At 41.4% G+C, this 21,457-nt stretch overlaps 1 protein-coding gene across 1 annotated transcript in view; it reads left to right on the top strand.

Moving 5' to 3' along the window:
* MB21D2 (Mab-21 domain containing 2) overlaps positions 1-16,371 on the top strand; it is a 104,754-nt gene extending 88,383 nt beyond the window's left edge. Inside the window, exon 2 of the mRNA XM_068546452.1 lies at positions 13,312-16,371. Coding sequence (XP_068402553.1) covers positions 13,312-14,576 — 1,265 coding nt within the window. The 3' untranslated portion in view covers positions 14,577-16,371. The remainder of the gene's footprint in view (positions 1-13,311) is intronic.
* The last annotated feature ends 5,086 nt before the right edge of the window (positions 16,372-21,457 follow it).

Here is a 21,457-nt window from a genome sequence, read left to right as displayed (position 1 = left end):
TTATTTTTTTTTTTTTAATACATTTATTTATTTATTTATTTTTGGCTGTGTTGGGTCTTCGTTTCTGTGTGAGGGCTTTCTCCAGTTGCGGCGAGTGGGGGCCACTCTTCATCGCGGTGCGCGGGCCTCTCACTGTCGCGGCCTCTCTTGTTGCGGAGCACAGGCTCCAGACGCGCAGGCTCAGTAGTTGTGTCTCACGGGCCCAGTTTCTCCGCGGCATGTGGGATCCTCCCAGACCAGGGCTCGAACCCGTGTCCCCTGCATTGGCAGGCAGATTCTCAACCACTGCGCCACCAGGGAAGCCCCTGAGATGTTATTTTTTGAAGTAGCAGATTTTTAGGCTGTTACTACTTTGTTGTTTGGAAACTTGATTGAGGGTATTAGTACAATGAAATAACATTTTGTTTTTAAATTAAATGAAGATAAAGACAATATAGACAAGGGGGTCATGGCTAATAATAGGTGTTAAAACAATATGTGGAAAATTAATTACTCATTTTAGGTATCTCATTATTTGAAACTTAAAGACGAATTATTTTCTAGGAATGATGTGTGTTTGTTTAGCAGGTGCAGTTAAGGAAAGAGGGGCATTTTGTCAGTAACCCAGTCAGTCTAGGCGTAACCCAGACCTCTAGGTTTATCATCCATAGATTGCCTCTGGCAGAGCAAGCTTTACATTTTCAGCCCTTTCTTTCTCTTTCTGCTCACTCTGTAAGAAACAAATTGATAACCTGGTAAAGAACCCAAATAACACACCCTTCCTTCTTTCAAAATAATTGTATGTGATCATACTAGTTTTTAATCTTGTTCAGGCTAAAGAACTCTGTGGATATTTTGTACACTTATCTTGGCTAGTCACTTAGCTGTCAAGAGCCAGCTTCCATGCCTGTACAATGAGAACTCTAGTGTTCTTCACAGCATTATTGCTGGGAACAAATGAGGAAAGGATCTGGGAACTGCAAAGCATCACACAAAGTAAGGCAGTGTTTATCTGGATTATTTATTGATTGAAGCCAGGTTTAAAAAAATCGATTCCATCTTGGCTCCTGAAATCTCTGAGTGTGTTATTTGTAGTCAGAATGAAACAGCCTTGCAGAAAGAGCGGTGCCTTAAACCTCATACCATCAAAAACTGTTTACTCTGCCTTCTGTCTCCCTTATTCCTGGCACCTGAAGCTTTATTCGTGGTTTTTTTGTTTTGTTTTCATCTCAGCTGCAACCGATGAGAGCTGAAACTGTACTTTGCAACAAGGTCTTCAATATACTCTTTTTTTTTTTTTTAAATATATTTATTTATTTATTTATTTATTTGACTGTGTTGGGTCTTCATTTCTGTGCGAGGGCTTTCTCCAGTTGCGGAGAGCGGGGGCCACTCTTCATCGCGGTGCGCGGGCCTCTCACTGTCACAGCCTCTCCCGTTGCGGAGCACAGGCTCCAGACGCGCAGGCTCAGTAGTTGTGGCTCACGGGCTTAGTTGCTCCGCGGCATGTGGGATCTTCCCGGAACAGGGCTCGAACCCGTGTCCCCTGCATTAGCAGGCAGATTCTTAACCACTGCGCCACCAGGGAAGCCCCAATATACTCTGAAGAATCGTTTGCCAACCGTGTTGCCTGCCCAGACAAAGCATCTTTCAGCCTGGGCTCCACCTAGATGGAGCACGTCAGCTCCCGAATAACCAGATTTCCTCTGGGAGACCAAAAGACAAGGTTTTGTGTCGCTGAGGGCAAATAGGCCCCGAAGTGGTGCTTTAATATAGTCTTATCAAGTCTTAGCCCTTTGCTAAGTCTGTTTCCCTAGAGCTTTCTTTGGAGGATTTTATGACTTCGGTTCCAAAAACTCTTAGTAAATGAATGGAGTGTGGGCGCCACCTCCTGGCTGTTATTGGGAATTGCTTTATAAGACGGAATCCGTTTATTTACCTGGTCTGTTCTTGGGCATCAAAGGAAAAATGCGCTGTTATAATCTTTTTTAAAAATCAGGTATTAGACTATGATCTTAGCTCACACTGTAATTATATAGTAGCTTTTTAAAAATCTCTGACTAAGGTTGTTGGCTGCAAATTGGTGCTTTGGAAAATGTCCTAGAGTTAAATTATTCTCAGAGGACAATAGGAGATGCCTTTAGGTAGTTACCATGTAGTTTATAGTCAGCTTATTAACAGACTCCTAGTTTCTCCCTACCATCTCTTCTGAGTAAGTAATAGGAGTCCCTTGGTTGCAGATATAGTGGCTCTGGGGTCTCTCATCATGTCAGGAAATAACGGTGTCAGACTGACAGTGTCAGTCCAAGTATATCACTGAAAATTTTCACCCTTGAAGATTCCAGTAAGCTCTTGATGTGATAGCTCACGTGGGAGGTGATTGTGAGAAGCACGAGGGAGGGAGTAGAGCAGTTGAGACGGAGAAGGGAGAAAAACCGATTAAGGGACTGTTCATGAGCAGATTCATCTTTTGGGACCCTCTGGGAAGTTGTGTAGAACTCAGAATTGTCCCACCAGAGTCTGGGGAAGCGGGGCACTTGTCTGCTGATTCCTGCCCTCTCCTGCTGCTGGATTAAAGTAAGTTCTCCTGCATGAACTCCCCTGCACTTCCCAGTGGTGCCAGAGCAGAGATAACCCTCAGGCCAAGGAGCAGAATCATTGGCCTTAAGGAGGGAAGTTGCCATCTCACAGGAAACCGCCTACCATGGCTGCAGGTGCAGGGCATCAACAGCCTGTCCTACACGTACACACTCATATATTCACGCATATTAGGAAAAAGGTAAAATCAGTGAAGTCAATAATAGTAATAATAAGTAATCATTTTAAATCTTCTTTAGATATGAAAATGGTGGTTACAGTTTTTTAAAAATTAATTAATTAATTAATTAATTTTTGGCTGTGTTGGGTCTTAATTTCTGTGCGAGGGCTTTCTCCAGCTGCGGCGAGCAGGGGCCAATCTTCATCGCTGTGCGCGGGCCTCTCACTGTCGCGGCCTCTCTTGTTGCGGAGCACAGGCTCCAGACGCGCAGGCTCAGTAGTTGTGGTTCACGGGCCCAGTTGCTCCGCGGCATGTGGGATCTTCCCGGACCAGGGCTCGAACCCACGTCCCCTGCATCGGCAGGCAGACTCTCAACCACTGCGCCACCAGGGAAGCCCGTGGTTACAGTTTTAAAAGGTTTTGTCAGACAAATATTTTGAAGTGTTTTATGGGTGAAATGGTATAATATCTGGGCTTTGCTTTAAAGAACTACAGCCAAAAATTTGTGAATAAATGAAACAAGAATGGCAAGCATAATTGTTGAAGCTGAGTAGTGGGTACATGGTGATTCATTATACTATTATCTCTACATTTCTGTATGAACATTTCCAAAGTAAACTAATTTTAAGGCAGGACTTTTGCTAGCCAGTGAAGTTTTAAAATCCTTTAACTGGGTCTTTATATAAATTGCAACCATTTTGAGCTAATGTAGCAACTCTGAGTGTGTCGTGTAGACCACAGCTACACTACTCTACACCGTGGAGTCCCTTTTTAATCAACAGTGACATAGTTTCTCAGGCTGCTGAGTCACAAGGGGCATATCTCTTACTGAGACTCAGGATAACAGGTTGTTTAGGTTTGATTTGGGTTTGGGTTGCTTTTTTTTTTTTTTTTTTTTTTTTTTTAGAGAAGGCACAGAATTCGTCATGTTTCTCTCCCCGTGGCTCAGTGTGCCTGAGCTGAGTTTTGCACAGAGGAAAAAAGTGACGGTGGTAGATACTGCTGTGTCCACAAATGAAAAAGATTTAGAACTCAGTAACAGCTTCTGGCTTTGTGGTTAGTAGTTCCCTTGGTAATGATGTTCTCGGCCACTCTCTGTGCCCCCCAGTCTAGTAGTAAAAACTTAGGGGATAGGACTTTAAAATTTAGGCTTTGCTGTTGGATTAAAGTAAGCAAATTAAACTACGCATCTGAATATATAGGAACATTTTCCGAGTTTGTCTCGGGGGCCTGAAAGAGTTCCAAGGATGCCCTTGGAATTAAAATACTTGTGGAATGCTCTTTCAGAATTGTCTGAGTTAAGTATGCAGCACACATACGTGCATGCACACATGGCTGTGTGTCACAGCACTAGATACTCACTTTTTTTTTTTTTTTAAGTCATTTGTAATCTTGTCTTTCCTATAATCCTTGACCCATTTTGCTTATAATATTTCATTTCCCAGGGATGGCTAAAATGAGCTTTTAATCTGCTTTAAAAATAATTTTACTCCAAAATAGAATTAGTTTTATTTTTGGACAGAGAAATAAGCTTCCACTAACTGTTTCTTACAGTGTTTCATGTGGCAGTTTTAAAGGTCCACAGATATTAAATTATTTATCCTCTCAGGAGAGCCCATTTAATGCTGGAAAGCATCACTGGGATAGTGAAGAGAGTATGGAATGAACCTGAATTTTCATCCCATTTCCGTTTTTATGGCCATGAACAATTTACTCGACTGTTATCTTGATTTCCTCATCCGTAAAATGGGGACAGGATGACCTACTTCGAAGTGCCAAGAGGATAGAAGGAAATGACATAGGTGAGACATTCCGCCTATGCCTTAATGCATAGTAGAGCCAATCAATGTTTGTGCCCTTCTCAGAGAGCCCTTGACATGAGATGTACATACTTTGAAAGTGTGCTTTGTAAAGTCAGTCCTTCTTTTGTTCTGATGTGTGTTATTGCTACTCCTGTGATCTCTTCTTGTAAAATCGGTGGAGTTGGTCGGAGGATTGTGATAGCAGCTGGGTTGCAGATTAGAAATGACAGAGTAAAACAGATGAGAGGGAAGAGCAGCCTCCTCCACTGGAACATAATAAATGCTCCCCTGGGTTTCTTCCTGCACCTGTTATGGGGCCCACATTGCACGGCCGTCGGTGGCTACAGCAGTCTACGTGGTACCTTCAGCAGGAGGAGGCTTTGGTGACGGGCAGCCACCTTGAAGGACACCTATACTCAGACTCCATCGCATGTTAGTATTTTTAGTCGTCACCCCTGCTGAAAATGCTGATTGGTCATTTCTTGGGACAGGAAATGTACTCCCTCCACAGGCAGCCTTGCTAGAAGATTCTACTAGATAGACGAGCCTTTCATTTACAGATTAGACTGATTTTTTTTTTTTTTTTTTCTCTGTATACACCTTCTACTTATTGGAATCCTAAAGTCCGTTTCTCCTTTACCAGGATAACTCATCACATATTTGAAGATGGATCTCATGGTCTTCTTGAATTTTTCATTCTCCAGGCGAAACAATTTGCAGTCCTCCTCATCCTCTTCTATGTTTCGGCTAGGACCTTTATTCACTTCCTTCAGAGTTATTATCTCAGCTTATAATTATATGTTCATTAGTGTGTGCTTATTTGATTAGTGTGGGAGTTGTTCATGCTGCTTATCAAATATTTCTGGCTCTCTGCTTTCCCAGCATGAGGTAGAACTCCAGTTTCTTCCCTGGGGTTGGGTGGGACTAGTTTTGGCCAGTGATGTGTGAATGAAAATGACATATGTCCTTCACAGGCCAAGGCATTTAGCTGCCGAAAAGAGATCCCCCAGGGCCTCCTTTTCCTCCAGTAGAGGGCCTGTGAGTTTCTAGATGAGGGGTACTGTAGCCACCTGGGTCCTGGAAGAAGGAAAGAAGAGCCCTAGCCAGCAACCTCCGATGGTCACGTTGCCTGAATGAAAAATAAGACTTTGTTGTTTGAAGTCACTGAGGTTTTAGGTTTGTTACTCAGCATAATCACATCTCTCCTGATTGATTCAAATGTAACTGGCTTTCTCGCTCCACATAAGGACCATGCAGTGGGGACAGTGTGTTTCTTTTCACTGTTGTGTCTTCAGTATCTGGCATAGTACTGGCTCAGAGGAGGCACTGATACTTATGGGTCACATGCATGAATAAATCAAACCCAAGTTTTGAATCCCACCACCATCCTTGCAATTTCCCAGACTTGGCCTCCTTCATTATTCCTCTTCTAAAATCTAGAGCCTCCCCCCCACCCATCAAACCCAGCCTTCCAGTTTCAGAGTAATTAAGTCGTTGGCATATACGTCCCCAAATGAGAAAGGAATACAAACCAGACTCAGCTGGGTCACAGGCTGAAGGAGGGTACATTTGACTTAATGCTGAACATCTCCATTAGAAGCTTCTTGCTGCTTCTGAAGATCAGGAGAGAGGTAATCTGGTCATCACTGGTATATTTCTGTATCCTTAGGTAGCCTTATGATACCCTATTGGCATCACTCTTACTTTTTACTTGCTACTGTTTTTATCTTTCAAGAATGAGCCTTCTAAAATGATCACTCGTTTGTAAACTAACAACCTATCTTTCATGCCCTGTTGTAGCTGTAGGCGGCTGCTAGGTGGGGCTAATGAGACACTCCTTTGAGTCTTGCCAATAAGTCTTGATTGGCAGAAACCATGAGTTTTTAAACTATCCTCAGAACTAAAAGGAGGAAAAGGGCAAGACTTATTGTATGGGAAAAATATTTTGCTAATGTGAGCACATGCCCAGAACCCTCTGTTTATTGACTGCCAAGTGAGTACCAGACCACACACTAAGTAATTTGGTGTGCATTTTCTTGTTTTATCCCCATGGCCACCCAGCAAACTTTTAATTGTTATTCCCCAATGTCATTTAAGGAAACCTAGGCCCACAATGTTTAATTAAGTTGGTCCTGGATGAATCGGACTTGAGTCCAGGTCTAACTCATGTTCATTCTGTTCAAAATAGCTTAGTAAACTTTGCCAAAGCCCACCAATTTTTAGAACTTGAGTTTTAATTTTTAAGAAAGAAAATAATGAACGATTCGAGAGGCTTTTTTTTTTTTTTTTTTCCAACCTGACTTTTGGATGATTTTATAGAGATATGCTGATAGTATTTTCTATTATATGGCAAATCTCATGATTCCCAATTCGTGATTGATGATGTAGTCAAGTTGACTGAGCCAAATGATGCACCCGACCCACAGTTGCTGTCTAATCCCAAAGTCTGTGTTAGCCCCTGCAGTAGTAAAACCTTGACTGCAGGAGCTCATAGACTATTGACTGTGAGAGCATCTTTCATTTACTGACACTCTTTGCCAATTACTGTGCCAAATGCTTTATATGTTGTTATCTCATTAAGGAGGAAGCCACGAATACAACCCACTATGATTATAGGTGTAGAAGGTGCTAGGGTATAAGAATTCAGATCAAGGTCCTTCACAGGGGTGTATAGGTTGTTCATTTTGCAGGGCACTTGTTCTGAGGGAACACGAAAGGGCTGGAATCCAGCCCAGCCCGCCTTCTACTGGCCAGGCTGTGCACCATGCTACCCAGTGGCAGCCGCCAGAGGAGGCATCCCTGGGCTGGCTTCAGTCTGGGTGCGGCTGGAGGAGAGGGCGCTCCTTTCATTTCCCTTCGTCTAACGTGTTCTGCAGGCCTTACACCTGCTTAGAGGCTTTAGATAGATTATCAGCTCTGTGGAATAGGAGTTGTTTGGCCAAGCCAGTGTTATAGGTGGTGGAGAGAGGGAAGACTATATGGGGAAAATGAACTAAATATATCTGCGGTGTGCTTAGACATTTCATATCAACCCTAGAAGTGCAGTTTTATGGTTGTATTTGTTCATTTTGAAGAGATGAGGAATTGGAAGCTCAGAGAGGTTAAATAACTTGTCAGGCTTACTTAAGTAGTAAATGACAAAACCAGGGTTCAAACCTAAGCCTGTCTTGCTCTGACTCTAGTGTTCTTGCAGACGTTATTAGTGTCAAGATGGGAAAAGATCAAGGAAGACTTCTTTGAGGAGGCATCTTTTTTTTTTTTTTTTTTTTTTTTTTTATGGTGGCTGCAGCAGCAGCCTTAGCGTTTCATACCCACCTCTGGGGTCCAAGCTGATAACCATGGCTCACGCCCGTCTCTGGAGCTCATTTAGGCAGTGCTCTGCCTTCTGTGGGCAGACAGGGAAGGAATCCCCTCGAGGAGACATCTTTTTGAATCAGTCCTATTACTATATATATTTGGTCAATAGGTTATTACCATACGTGAATTAATCAGGTCTCTAAAAAGTTTAAATAAAATTACCTGCAGTTGTCTCAGAAGTTATGCCAAATAAAACAGACTCTTTGACTTATAAAACATACTATAAAATTGTTAATATTAATGATCACTCAGCACATAATTGAAAAGCTAGGAAGCTCCCCTGGTGTCTTACTTCTGTATTTCCTGTGTCTTATAATGTATTTATTTGGGAATATGGGTAGCTTGTTGTAAGACAGATCAGGTGCATTCTTCCTTCTGATAAATGTGGATGATGGGGCATGTTCTGCTGACGGTCCAAGGTCACACGAAAGCTTTGACCAACAAAAGTGCAAAGTTGGCACTTTGCCTTGAGACCTCTGCTACTTTCCTTCCCAGACATTCTACATTCATGTCAAGTCGGGTCATTGTCATAGGGAGAACCGTATGCATCTGCCACTCTGACCTTCACAACAAATGTGGGAATTAAAGGCAATGTTGTTAATCTGTCCCCAGGGCTGTGTGACCTTGAATGAGTTATTTCTCCTCTCTGAACTCAGTTTTTCACCTATAAAGTGAGGGACTTCATATAGATGATTTCTGGCTGTGAATAAAGAAAATGAAAAAACTTTCCCCAATTTGAAGTCATTAAAAATCTCATAGATTGGTGACTTTTTTAGAAGAAGATGGCCATGCCTACTTTTTAGAATGTTGTTCAGAATATCAAATAAGTTTGACAAAAATATTTGAAATATAGATTATAATATTTTTACAGGAAGTTTTATATTGTTTATTGACAGCTAAGGAGACTGCTACCCTAAGGGAATGTATCAAAATCACAGAAGGACTTTGCAAAATCATCCCATTCTGTACCCTTCCTACTATTAAGGATCAGTGCCGTAAAGGCACTGTTACTGGTGTTTCACATGAATTGAGGTGAAAAGGGTAATACATTTTTATGAAACAATGAATATTATTGAGATATTCAGGTCTTTTTTATCTACATAGATATCTTTTTTATATACATAGTCAAAGATATATATAGAGAGAAAATGTATTCTGTAGCTTTAATGACAAGATGTAAAAGTTTTATCTCTTTGATCTTTATCTTTTCAACATAGTTAAGAATTATTTTTTTTAAAGGAATCTATATAAGTACTAATTTCACTTATCTATTTACTAATTGAGTTCCATAGCTGTACTTGAGGGAAGCTGTGAAGATGGGGGAAGACAAATGATACTTAGTTCTTGTGCCCTGGTGTCAACCAGCTGGCATTATATGTTTGAGTGATGGGAGTTCGTAATCTGAATTCAACAGAATGGGATAAAGTTTTGTTCACTAGAATACAAGGGAGTCCAGGACAGACTTCAGTTTTTCACTTGATATTCTAAAGGCAGTCAGCAAAGAACTAAGTGGATGATAGGGAACTCATTCCTTAAACTTGGGGCCCCAGAACCTAAAACAGTAGTTTTAAGGTCTTCATAAGCAGATACTACGAAATAAACTGAAATCAAGGAATCAATTACAGGAAGGGAGTCTGCGAGGCACTTTTGCTTTGTGTTTTTAAGAGCAAACATATGCCAGTGCTTCCCTGAAAAGAAGAGACCCACCCAGGGGAATAAGCTACTTCTCCAGTCTCTCCTTTTCTCTGCTGCTAACAAGCTCAGTGGTGTGTGTTCAACCTTTCTTTTGTTCCGGTAATTTACTAATAGCTAAACAGCCAGAGGCACCTGATATCACAAAAATCTCCTGTAATTACACAAAAAACCTTGGATCAGTTCAGTGATGGCACTTGTTGGAACTAATGCCTACATCCAAAGTGTACAGTAGAATTTTTTTCCCCTCTCAGACCCTGCCTGTGTTTTAGTTGCCTGGCAACCCATCTGGGATGATAGCTAATGTCAGCTGATTTTTACTTAAACTTAGCCCAGGAGAGTTTTCAAGGAGGGCCTTTGAGTTTGTGTAGTTCTGGGGAAGGCTCCAATTTGTGCTACCAAATAATCTGTAAAACTGCAGACTAATGGGCTCAGGCAGGCTAAATGTAAATGTGGAGGTCTCAGGAGATCAGCTTCCGGAACAGTGTGGCCTTAGGGATTTTGTTTCTAACTCCTAGGAGCTTAGCAAATGAGCTTCAGCTATATTCTCACTACTACTCAAGTTCTGTCTGCCCTTTTTAAAGGAATAAGAAATGTCCAACATTATCCTAACCCCTGAATATTAGAATTTAGCCAAATACTTTATACGGCTCTTTTGAAAGAAGGGCCAACATTTTAGGTGCATAAGCAGCAATTGGGAGGAAAGAGGAATATTCTAACAAGTGAAAATATGTTAAAACTTCTTTAATCCAGTAGAGGGCAGAAAGGAATTTTAGCTTTTTTCTCACCCGTAATTATCCGAACAAAACTGTGGCAATCCAAGGCAAAGTTCAGTGACACGTTTGTAAACAAGTTATCCCCAGCCCATTACTACACATGTTATTCTGGTTGTGTAGACAGGTTCTGGCTAGCGTGCTCAGAGCCAGTTGGATCCTGTCTAGGACAAAAAGATGTATATAATTTTGAGTTATTTATGCCTAAGAGGGGACAATAATGTAGTGTCCATATAACAATACTACTAATCAATTCAGATCTTATTTACTACTTACAACCCAGCATGTCACGGTTTTCCCCATGTATGTTTGGGGCGCTCCAGATGGTGGAATGAAACAATATATGAAATAATGAGTAAATTATTTCAAGATCAAATGTTTCCTTTTGAAAGTATCTGTACCTCCATGTGAGCCTGTAAAATAGTAAAAGTGATTTTCACCACCTACTCGGGATTCTGAAAGTTCCACCTTATCCTTTTAGAGCTACAGCCAAAACTTGTGGTGGTAGTAGCTATTACTTTGTAAAGATGAGGTTAATGCTGAAACATGATGACAACTGAGCAATGAATCTTTTTCTCGGTGTTACAATTTCCACACTGGTTGCTGTCTGGCTTTTAAAAACCACTTTTAAAAGGAAAATAAATTGTTCACTGCTGATTTGTAGTGAAGGCTGCTTGGGTTAGTCTGTAGTGTTTTAGATTGGGTTCCTCAGGAAGCAGCCCCTGAGATGGAGTGAGGATATTTACAAAGGAGCACCCTTGGGATCTGCACCTGTGCAGGGGAGGGGGCGGAAGCAGGATCAGGTGGGGGGAGAAGTGTGGTGTCCTTCTCAGCGGGCCCCAGTGGGAACTCTGGATGCCGGGGACTCGTCAGAGTACCCTGAACTGGGGCACTTCCACACCGATTGGTTACGGGATGTTTACCTCCTACCCTAACCCTAACCACAGCCCACGGTCTTGGTTGAGGTGGCTCTTTGCGGTCAGACCATCCTTAAGGGACAGCACCGACAGCCTCAGCAGCTGAGACAAGAAGTCTTTATTGAAGAGGGATCTGGGTGCCACATCACAGCGCAGGGAGTGTGAGAAACAGCACCACCACCCCCCCAAAAATCATCAGGTACACGGAATTCTCTTTCTGATGAATTGTTGACTCTTTAATGCTGGATAACTTATTGATTGCTTTAAAAAGAAAGTGATCGTTCGCTATTTGTTGTTTGGAAAATAGGATTTTTAAAGAATGAAAAAGCACATTTTTCTAAAAGAGTGTCAGATTCTGAAATATAGTGGTAGCATAGACATATACCTGGTTTATTTATTTGCATTGGTATTGCCTTATGAATAAAAAACTATGCTGATTAAAAGTAACCACAATGACTAATGGAATCATAGTTTGTGGTCATTCTTTTCGATCTTTCAGGAAAAGTTGTTAAATAAGTCACAGAGTGATGCTGGTAGTTTGTCAGATAATGAAGCACAGGTAGAGCCATAATAAAAAGACAGGAAGCAGGGAAGGTAAATTTGTATGTTGATCCTGGAACAGTCATTTCCGTCTCGCCTCTATGTATTTCATATTTAAGCCTATTAATTTCATCTATTTGTTCCTTTGTCATTCAATCATAGCTTCAATTGTGTGCCTGCTGGGAGCAGACCCCTGTGGCTGCTTCATACATCTTTGAGACATGGTTCTCACTCTCAAAGAGCTCATAATATCATCCCTAAAAGTCACATTTGTTCTATCACCACCAGTCTCATTAGAAAAGTATACGATTTGGGAAGATGTTAAGTTTATGGTGCAGGAGATAAGTTTTCTAGAATAATGTTTTTTTCCTGAAAGGTCTGATATTTTCATTGGCAATAAATATTTCAGTTGTTTTTGTGAAGACAGTCTTAATCTGTTCAGTTTTTAAGAAAATGTCTATTACATACTGAAGTCTAAACACCCATAGTTTATATGTAATTCTTTAAATTAAAAATGGTGTTCCATGAAGAAAGCAGCTCATTTAGCCTCCAACTCAAACATGAGTGCTTTTCTTGAAGACAGAGTTTGTATTTCAGTATGCAGCAGAATTGCTTTATGGTTACTTCCTATTTTGTCACATAAAAAGCTTTGAAAGTTGGGATTCAACAAAATTAATTCAGTTTTCTTTTCCATTAAGGATTTTAAGTGAAACTGGATTATTACAAATTTTTAAATGCTAGTGCATGCCAATAAAAAAGAATCAAATGACTGTTAGTACGGTTGGTGCCACTGTCTTGACTAATGCTCAGGCACCAGCAATTTTGCCCTCCTTTACTTTTGTACCATTAAATGTCAGCTCGAGTGTCAACACAGTGAAAAAGGCAAATAATGTATTAGTATTATGAAAGGAGTCATGACCTCACTGTCCTCTGAAAGTGTCTTACTTTCAGTGTCCACAGCCCACATTGAGAATCATCGGAACAGAGGAAAGTTTAAGCAGGGGGAGGGTGTGGGGGAGGGAGACAGCTTTGGCAAGAGATGGAAGAGCCAGGCGTTATATGATGGCAGCAGAGATGGAGAACAGGGAAGGAACAAGAAATGTTGCAGAGGTTATATAGATAAGATTTGGCAGTAGAAAGGCAAGTAAGACTTGAAACTTACTAAGGTTTTTCAGCCTGGGTGACTGAGTGGATGGCAGTGCCATTAACCGAGGTGATGACTGGGGGAAGAGGAGCCCTGGTTTATGATTGAAGACGATACTGCTTTCACCATGAGAGAAGAATCTGCATAATTCTCCCATTTGGAAAAGGATGGATTCTAGCACCGATGAAAATGAACAATGTACTGTTGGCTGGCTCCGTGCAGCAGCCTAAGATCTGGTTTTGTATTGATAACGAATAGTGGCTCTTGGAAGCTCAGCACATTCTCGATTGATGCATAAGACTCTGGTATCCGTGCTTCCTGTAATAGTGTTTTCTCCTTCTGTTTCTAGGAATGGTGCAGAAGCTGGACCAAAAACTTCCAGTGGCCAATGAGTATCTATTGCTTTCTGGAGGAGTCCGGGAAGGCGTGGTAGACCTGGACTTAGATGAGCTTAATGTCTACGCCCGAGGGACCGACTATGATATGGACTTCACTCTTCTGGTGCCAGCCCTGAAGCTTCATGACCGTAATCAGCCGGTGACACTGGATATGCGCCATTCAGCCTTGTGCCACTCTTGGCTGAGCCTTCGGCTCTTTGACGAGGGGACGATCAGTAAGTGGAAAGACTGTTGCACCATCGTAGATCACATCAGTGGTGCCACCAACTACTTCTTCTCCCCAACCAAAGTGGCTGACTGGTTCTATGACTCCATCAGCATTGTCCTATCAGAGATACAGAAGAAACCCCAGCGAGGGATGCCAAAGGTGGAAAAGGTAGAAAAGAATGGGACCATCATCTCCATCATTCTGGGTGTGGGGAGCAGTCGCATGTTGTACGATATTGTCCCGGTGGTCTCTTTCAAGGGTTGGCCGGCGGTGGCCCAGAGCTGGCTCATGGAGAACCACTTTTGGGATGGGAAGATCACTGAGGAAGAAGTCATCAGTGGGTTTTACCTGGTGCCTGCTTGCTCCTACAAGGGAAAGAAGGACAACGAGTGGCGGCTGTCCTTTGCCAGGAGTGAGGTGCAGTTGAAGAAGTGCATCTCCAGCAGCCTCATGCAGGCCTACCAGGCCTGCAAAGCCATCATCATTAAACTCCTGTCCCGGCCCAAGGCTATCAGCCCCTATCACCTGCGGAGCATGATGCTCTGGGCCTGCGACAGACTTCCTGCCAACTATTTGGCCCAAGAAGACTATGCAGCCCACTTTTTGCTGGGCCTCATCGATGACCTGCAACACTGTCTGGTCAACAAGATGTGTCCCAATTACTTCATCCCGCAGTGCAACATGCTGGAGCACCTGTCCGAGGAGACGGTCATGCTCCACGCGCGGAAGCTCTCCTCCGTCCGCTCAGACCCGGCGGAGCACTTGCGCACCGCCATCGAGCACGTCAAGGCAGCCAACCGGCTGACACTGGAGCTCCAGAGACGAGGGAGCACCACTAGCATCCCCTCCCCGCAGTCCGACGGAGGGGACCCCAACCAGCCCGATGACCGTCTGGCCAAAAAACTGCAGCAACTAGTGACTGAGAACCCGGGGAAGTCGATCTCCGTCTTCATTAACCCTGATGATGTGACAAGGCCCCATTTCAGAATTGACGATAAATTTTTCTGAGCGTTTTTGCTGCCTTTTTTTCCCCTCGGGTTCTAAAACTCTCATAATACGTAGTGTGGTTTGTGATGCCGTCTTTCCGTTTTTTACATATCCAGCCTAGATTGGATCTGTTAAGAACACACTTTAAGTTTCCTGGTTCTGCAGGATGGTGCAGGCTCTGAAACAGTATATTACTATTTCATATTCTGCCTCTGATTTTGTTGTTTACTTTTTGTAGGTATTACACATTGTTTTGGTGTTTGGTTTTGTTTTTGTTTTGTTTTTTTTTAAGGAGAACTTGAGCCATAGATGAAAATACCCATGAATTCTCTCACCTTTTTCTGTTTCATACTTTGTGCTTTCATACTTTTGTTCGTGGGAGTGGGGAAACAAATCTCTTGCTCATGCTTCAGGATTCTCTTATTTTTTTTTGTTTTCCTTTTTTTGTCTTTATTTTTTTTAATGAGCGTTCGTCACCACAGGTATTTGAAAATCATCTGAACCTGGGAACTCCCTGGTACGTTAGTTGGATTTATTTCTTTCGGCCAGTGGCCAGGGTATTTTCTCCCTCTCTGCCAAACAACGTAGACTTTGAAAGTGATAATGCTACAAATTGTGTTTGGAGCAACTTCATTGAATGTAATTGTCCTTAAATCAGAACTTTGGGTGGTTTGGAAGGGTGTCTTTGACAGCTTTCCAGGTAGAATTAAGGTTTCCAAATGGTAGTTTTAGTGTGTGTAATTATTTGAAGCCTTATTTAAATCCTATTAAAGAATATACCATTATAATTGTTATTTGCACTAATGAGATTTTTGCCATTGTCGGAGTTCCAATGCGTGTATTTCAATATAAATTGACACCCACTGTTGAAGTGCTATCATTTCTTCATTTAGCCCATTTGTCTTAATCAATAGAATGATTCTTTGTTTAGTTCTTTCATTGTGGGGTCCTGTTTTGCCCTCCTTGATATTCCTGGTTCCTATCTTACTGAGAAATTTTTAAAGCTTTCTATCTGCTAAGTGACTTTATCTGAAGCTGGGGAAAGTACATACTTGATAAAGTAGTTGTCTTTGTATGTACAGTTGATCCTTGAACAACACGGGTTTAAACTGCATGGGTTCACTGATACACGGGTTTTTTCCACTAAATGTGTTAGTTGAATATATGGATTTGGACCCGTGACTAGACGGTCAACTGTAAAGTTATATATGTATACTCAACCTCACAGGGGTCGGTGCCTCTGACCCCCGCATTATTCATGGGTCAACTGTATTTCTTTTGACATTATAGAGGTAGGCTTTTTTGTAAAGTCTCTTTGCTTCTACTGAGAGTTTTGAGGAAAACTGGAAGGAAAAATTAATATCAGTCCCCAAATAGAAGATACCATGCCTGTTCAAAAGCAGGTTTTTCTATAGAGCGGGAACCAGGAGATAACTGTGGGTGGCAGCCTTGGTGTAGAGGTGTCCTGTCTTCATGAATGAAATTACTTGCCAGGTTTACGTGCTGCAAGGCATCGATCGGCTCCCTGTTTTGGTATGAACTCACGGCAAACTGTAGTGTTCGGGAGGTCAGGGGCCTGCTGATCTCTCAAAGGATGACCGTGATGTCTACTACTGGAAAGGTCAAGCAACATTTTGATTTTGATCTTGAATGTCCAGTCTCACGGGTTAGATTTTGGCCGATTGAAATTAGGCATATACGGTCTTGGTTTTTGCATGGGAATTATTGTAATGCTTATAAATGAAAATGAAATCATTCAACCATCTCAAGTCAAAACAAAAATAATAATAATAAAAGAAACATACTGGCCTTGGAATCTTGTTGTTGTTTGTTAGTTTGTAATCTGGAAACTTATTTTCTTATTAGTAATCCCAACAGTAATTTTCAGTAGATATAGCCCTGGGCTTGCTGTTGTCTTTCAGGCCAGATGTCTATGTAGCAAACAACCAGTATTCATTCTTCCCTTTCTCCAGTTTTCCTACTAGTATCTACCTATCCTCCATATAACCTGTGTCCTTCTTGGGAAATGACTTCATCCCCAGCTTCAGACATGCACCCTGATTGGTGTAGGCCAATCAAAATAACCATTTTCCTGGCCACAATCATTAGTTCGGCATTGGGCATACAATGTCAGCTGCTCCATTCAGGGACATGCTCAGGATTCTAGCTTGGGACGCTGGGGCAGCAGCATGCACCCTGGATATGGAAGAGGAAGTACTTGGGTTTGCTATCAGTACCGTAGACCTAGGGCTGGTAAGTCAGACATTGTTGAAGGTGAGTGGACATGAGATGTAGTCTGATACCTTTTCTTGTCTGAAACATAAGCAAATCATTGACCTGCTAACCCTCTGTCCTTCTGAAGCCCAGAAGATTGGTTAAAATAATGTTTCAAGTACAATATAAAATGCCTCAAGGCAGCGGTCATCATTTTAATGTTACTTACATATACGTCTTTGGGTTGTGGGAATTCATAAGCTATAACTCAACAGGATTCTGGTGCTCTGATGGGACATGTTTTTACATATTTCAAGAGTAGATTATTCTGGGCTGTATGGCTTTCTCATCTGAAATGGAAGATCCAGAGATGCAAGTAAAGGTTGGTTTCAGAGCGGATGGAGCCAAATGGGACCAGACATTTTCAAAATAAGAATGTCCCTGAAATTACCGTGCAAAGTTATTTCAGAGAAAATGAGAGGCAGGTATATGTGGCTAATTTCACTTCCAGGTGGAGATGTGAGCAAACAGGGAGGAGGCTTTGGGGGCTCGTTGAAGAGCCCCTAGTGACTTCTTCACCAACCCCTTATAAACATACACACACACACACACACACACACACACACACACACACACACTTGCTTTCACATCATGAATTGGAGGTTTCGTTAGGGTGTTTTGTTAACACTTCCTGGAAGGATTAAGCCCATTGGCTGGTCACAGCTAAGTGATTATTTTGGATCAGATCATTACCTTGCTGAGAACAATTTCCTGACTTGGAGTTCAGCCTTGGACAGTATGGCCGGGAAGGAAAAGGAAGGCTGTGCTTAGCAGCAGCTGCTGGGTCAGGGAGCTTCCTACTGCGCCATACCTCAGCGGTGGTCTTCGGGGAAGGTACTGAATTCCATCCTTATAAGCTCTCTCCAGAACCTCTTCCTTTGAGTCACCCAAGGGACTGCTTGTGAGGCTATTCCACTTCCCATCTGGTCATTACTGGGGGTCAAGGAAAGACTCCCCATATTCTTATCTGCAGGTAAACCTTTTTACCATGAAATGGAGCACTAACTACTACCTATACTAAAGGAAGGGGATGGACATTATTTCCTGTTCCTGTTATTTTATTAATATCAGGTAAATATGTATATAGTTTTAAACTGATTGAATCGATGTAGTTAATGTTCCTCTCTGAGAAAAATAGCCGGTTTTGAAAATGTACCTCTTATGCTGTAATTTTCATTAGGTAAACAAAAAATGTATGATCTAAACCTTGTTTAGAATAAATATTCGCCAATGGAGAATTATTTGCAATATGTCTAAAGTTCTCTAAAGTTCTACCTTCTGTTAATTAACTGGAAAAATCTTTTTTTCATTTTTTTAAGAAAATACACATTATACATGGTAGAAATCAAGCTATAAAAATTTTAACTAATTCTGTTTCTTTCTCTATGCCCATTTTATAATGCTGCCCTATTAGCAGTAAGTTCAAAAGCAGCATGTTTAATAAACTGGGGCATTTGCCATATGGCACTGAACTCATACTAATGTAGTGTGACCCTGGCTTTCTAAGTGTGGGCTGGCAGTTTTCAATCCGCACTTGGGTCCTGACATTCATCAAACTTCAGGGAGTCCATATGCCTGGGTCTGTGTGGTTTAGGGTAATGAAGAAATTTCAGAAAACTCACATATTAATCTCCCATATAAAAGCATTGATTTTCAAAGATCTTTAAAGACACATTTAGCCTTCATTTGGCATGGCAGCTGAGATGAAAATATTTGCATTTCTAGACCACATTCCCTCTCTTTTCAGGACGAATGGATTCTTAATGTGGCTTGGGAAGGGAAGGCACATTTTTCACCTGCCATCTTCTGTTCCACCAATTTTTCACAGATGCTTAAGGGGGGGCTAAGTGTGGGTAGAAGCAAAACCTTGTTTCTTTGACTTTACATTCTTATCTGTAAAATGCAGAATTGAGGCTGTTCCCTGCCTTTCTGGCTTTCACAATCTAAGATTAATTACCTCTGTTTCCAAAATAATCTCAGTTTTAGATTTATAAATCCATCTATTTACACACACATTTCTGCAGAATGTCATTTAAAAAAAGCTTATTTATTGCACTGGCATATGTGGGGAGCCCAGCAAACATTTATTGAATACTTGCTGGTGCAGATCTTCTTGCTAGACGCTTTTACTCATGAACCTGTTTATGCCTCACAATAACTCTAAACATTTAAGGAAACCACAATTCAGACATTAGATAACTTGTTCAAAGTTCCAAAGACAATTAAGTGGTAGGGCAGGGCCAACATTTGAAACCATTTGTCAGTTTCCAAAATTAAGAACTTTTTGCTATGCCACTCTGCCTCTGATATTAGTATCTATTCTTATTATTTAGATTCAATTCTGTGCTTTATACAGGATCTTCATTTAGTTAAAAGGTAAACCATAAATAACAGAACCTGGCATAAACTTTTCTTCAGAGCTTTTCATCAGCAGAGTAGATGGATCATTTAGAGAAAGTTAATTTTCTGTCACTGACAGATCCTGGGAGAAGAGAGATGACCATTGTGGGAAAGTTTCCGGCTGGGATAGGAAATGGACCAAATATGAAGTAGCAGTGTCACCTATGAAGTATTCTTGCCAGTAGTGAGTTTATTCAAATTTTTGTTACACCTTCTACTTCATACAGAATTCAGAAACTAGACAAACAACTAGCACCACAAGGAAATAAATCTAGGAGGCAGGCCATCTTGTAGACAACTGGTCTGGACTTTTCAACAATTAATACCATGGTACAAAAAGAGTGGGGAGGAGGTGTTTTAGAGTTACATAATGAGCAAATGCTATCCATGATCCTTCAGAGGATACTTATTTGAACAAACCAGCTATAAAAAATTTTTTTGGAGTAATTTGGGATTTTTTTTTTTTAAACCATTCCTAATGAGCTTTTTTTTTTTTTTTAATTTAATTTTTTTAATTTTTGGCTGTGTTGGGTCTTAGTTTCTGTGCGAGGGCTTTCTCCAGGTGCGGTGAGTGGGGGCCACTCTTCATCGCGATGCGCGGGCCTTTCACTATCGCGGCCTCTCTTGTTGCGGAGCTCGGGCTCCAGACGCTCAAGCTCAGTGATTGTGGCTCACGGGCCCAGCTGCTCCGCGGCATGTGGGATCTTCCTGGACCAGGACTCGAACCTGTGTGCCCTGCATTGGCAGGCAGACTCTCAACCACTGCGCCACCAGGGAAGCCCCAAGTTGGGATTTTTGAGTATGGTATTAAAGAATTACTAATAAGTTTTGTCAGGTATGATAATGGTATTGTGATTATATAAGAAAATATCCTTATTTAAAGACGCATGCTGAAGTATTAGGGAGTGAAATATGTCTGTAACTTATGTTAAAATATTTCAACAAAAAATTAAAGCAAATACGGCAAAATGCTAAAGAAATTTATTTTAATCCCTGAGCTCAAAGGAATGGGCAGTAGGAGAACTACTACTATTAGCAAAACACTACTCATTTTTCAAGATGTAGGGAGAGAGGTATTGTCTTTGAAAGAAAAAAAATGTGCTGTTGGGAACTTAGTTACATTTAAAAATTAACTACTAATGATAGGTAACCAACAACTGTAGTAGGTCTTTCAGAGGCATTGATGTAAAAGTGAAATACATGTAAATAGAACAGGTTGTATTTTTAGAACTGTATTTTTTTAATTTAGGTTTTTTTGTAATGTGATGGTATTTTAAAAATTTTCTGGTCATTGGTTAAAACTTTGACTAAACAAACCTCTATAAAATCTTACCATTTACATTTTATAAACCTATACATTTATTAGTTACATTCATAAATCTTTTCATAGAAATCACACTCTTAAACCAGGTTTTGTAAAGCTAGCTATCAGTAAATTAAAGACATGATTTTAGTGATGACTTAAGGGCTGGCCCCAAGGGGCAAGATGGCATTTCTTGGTTATGACTGTCAAAGCTATCTTGAAATAAACAGGTTCGTTTGTGATCCTTGCTTCTTCCAGCCTCAACACAGGCTGTGCTTGGAAGACTGAAGCAAGTATCTGTCATCATGAGCCAAGCTCTTCCTTATTTATGGGAATGAATAAATGCAAAGAAGCTTTCCATTTCATGTGATAATAAGAATTATTAAAAATAAAATAAAACACTTGGTTCACAACCAGGGCAACTTCCCGAGTGAAATCTGAAATTCGCCCCTGTACACAGAGGGCAAGAGGCTGAAGAAAGGGCCAGACGACTCCAGGTTGGTAGGTGGCAGACTTAATAAGCAAGAGAACTTATATTTGAGGGTAGGCTTGTCTTGGGTGGCTGCAGGAGGAGTAGATCTCTGTACCTGCCCCCCAGAATCTTTAAGTTTCCATTGAGGCCTTCACAGGGTTCAGTCAGTATCCAGTCCAGATGGTCTCAGCAACACTTTACTCTCTCAAGGCTGCATCCTTGCTCCTAGTGTGGGAATGGTGGGCGGAGCATACATTACCTGGACGAGAGGAGGGGTGAAGAGCCTACGACTGCCAGGGTCCAGCTCTTGGGTCAGCTGGAGGTTTTATCCTCTTGATTATCTCCTCCAGAAAACACACCAGATCGTCTACGGTGATTGGCAGGTACTGTCTATAATGCTTATTGAAATTCACCGAATGACTGTCCTCTTCCCTTTTCTAGGTCTTGTTTGCT

The sequence above is a fragment of the Eschrichtius robustus genome, chromosome 6 (genome assembly GCF_028021215.1).
Source record: "Eschrichtius robustus isolate mEscRob2 chromosome 6, mEscRob2.pri, whole genome shotgun sequence".
Classification (NCBI taxonomy): Eukaryota; Metazoa; Chordata; class Mammalia; order Artiodactyla; family Eschrichtiidae; genus Eschrichtius; species Eschrichtius robustus.
Note: the sequence above shows the minus strand (reverse complement) of the source record. Positions and strands in the feature narration are given on the sequence as shown.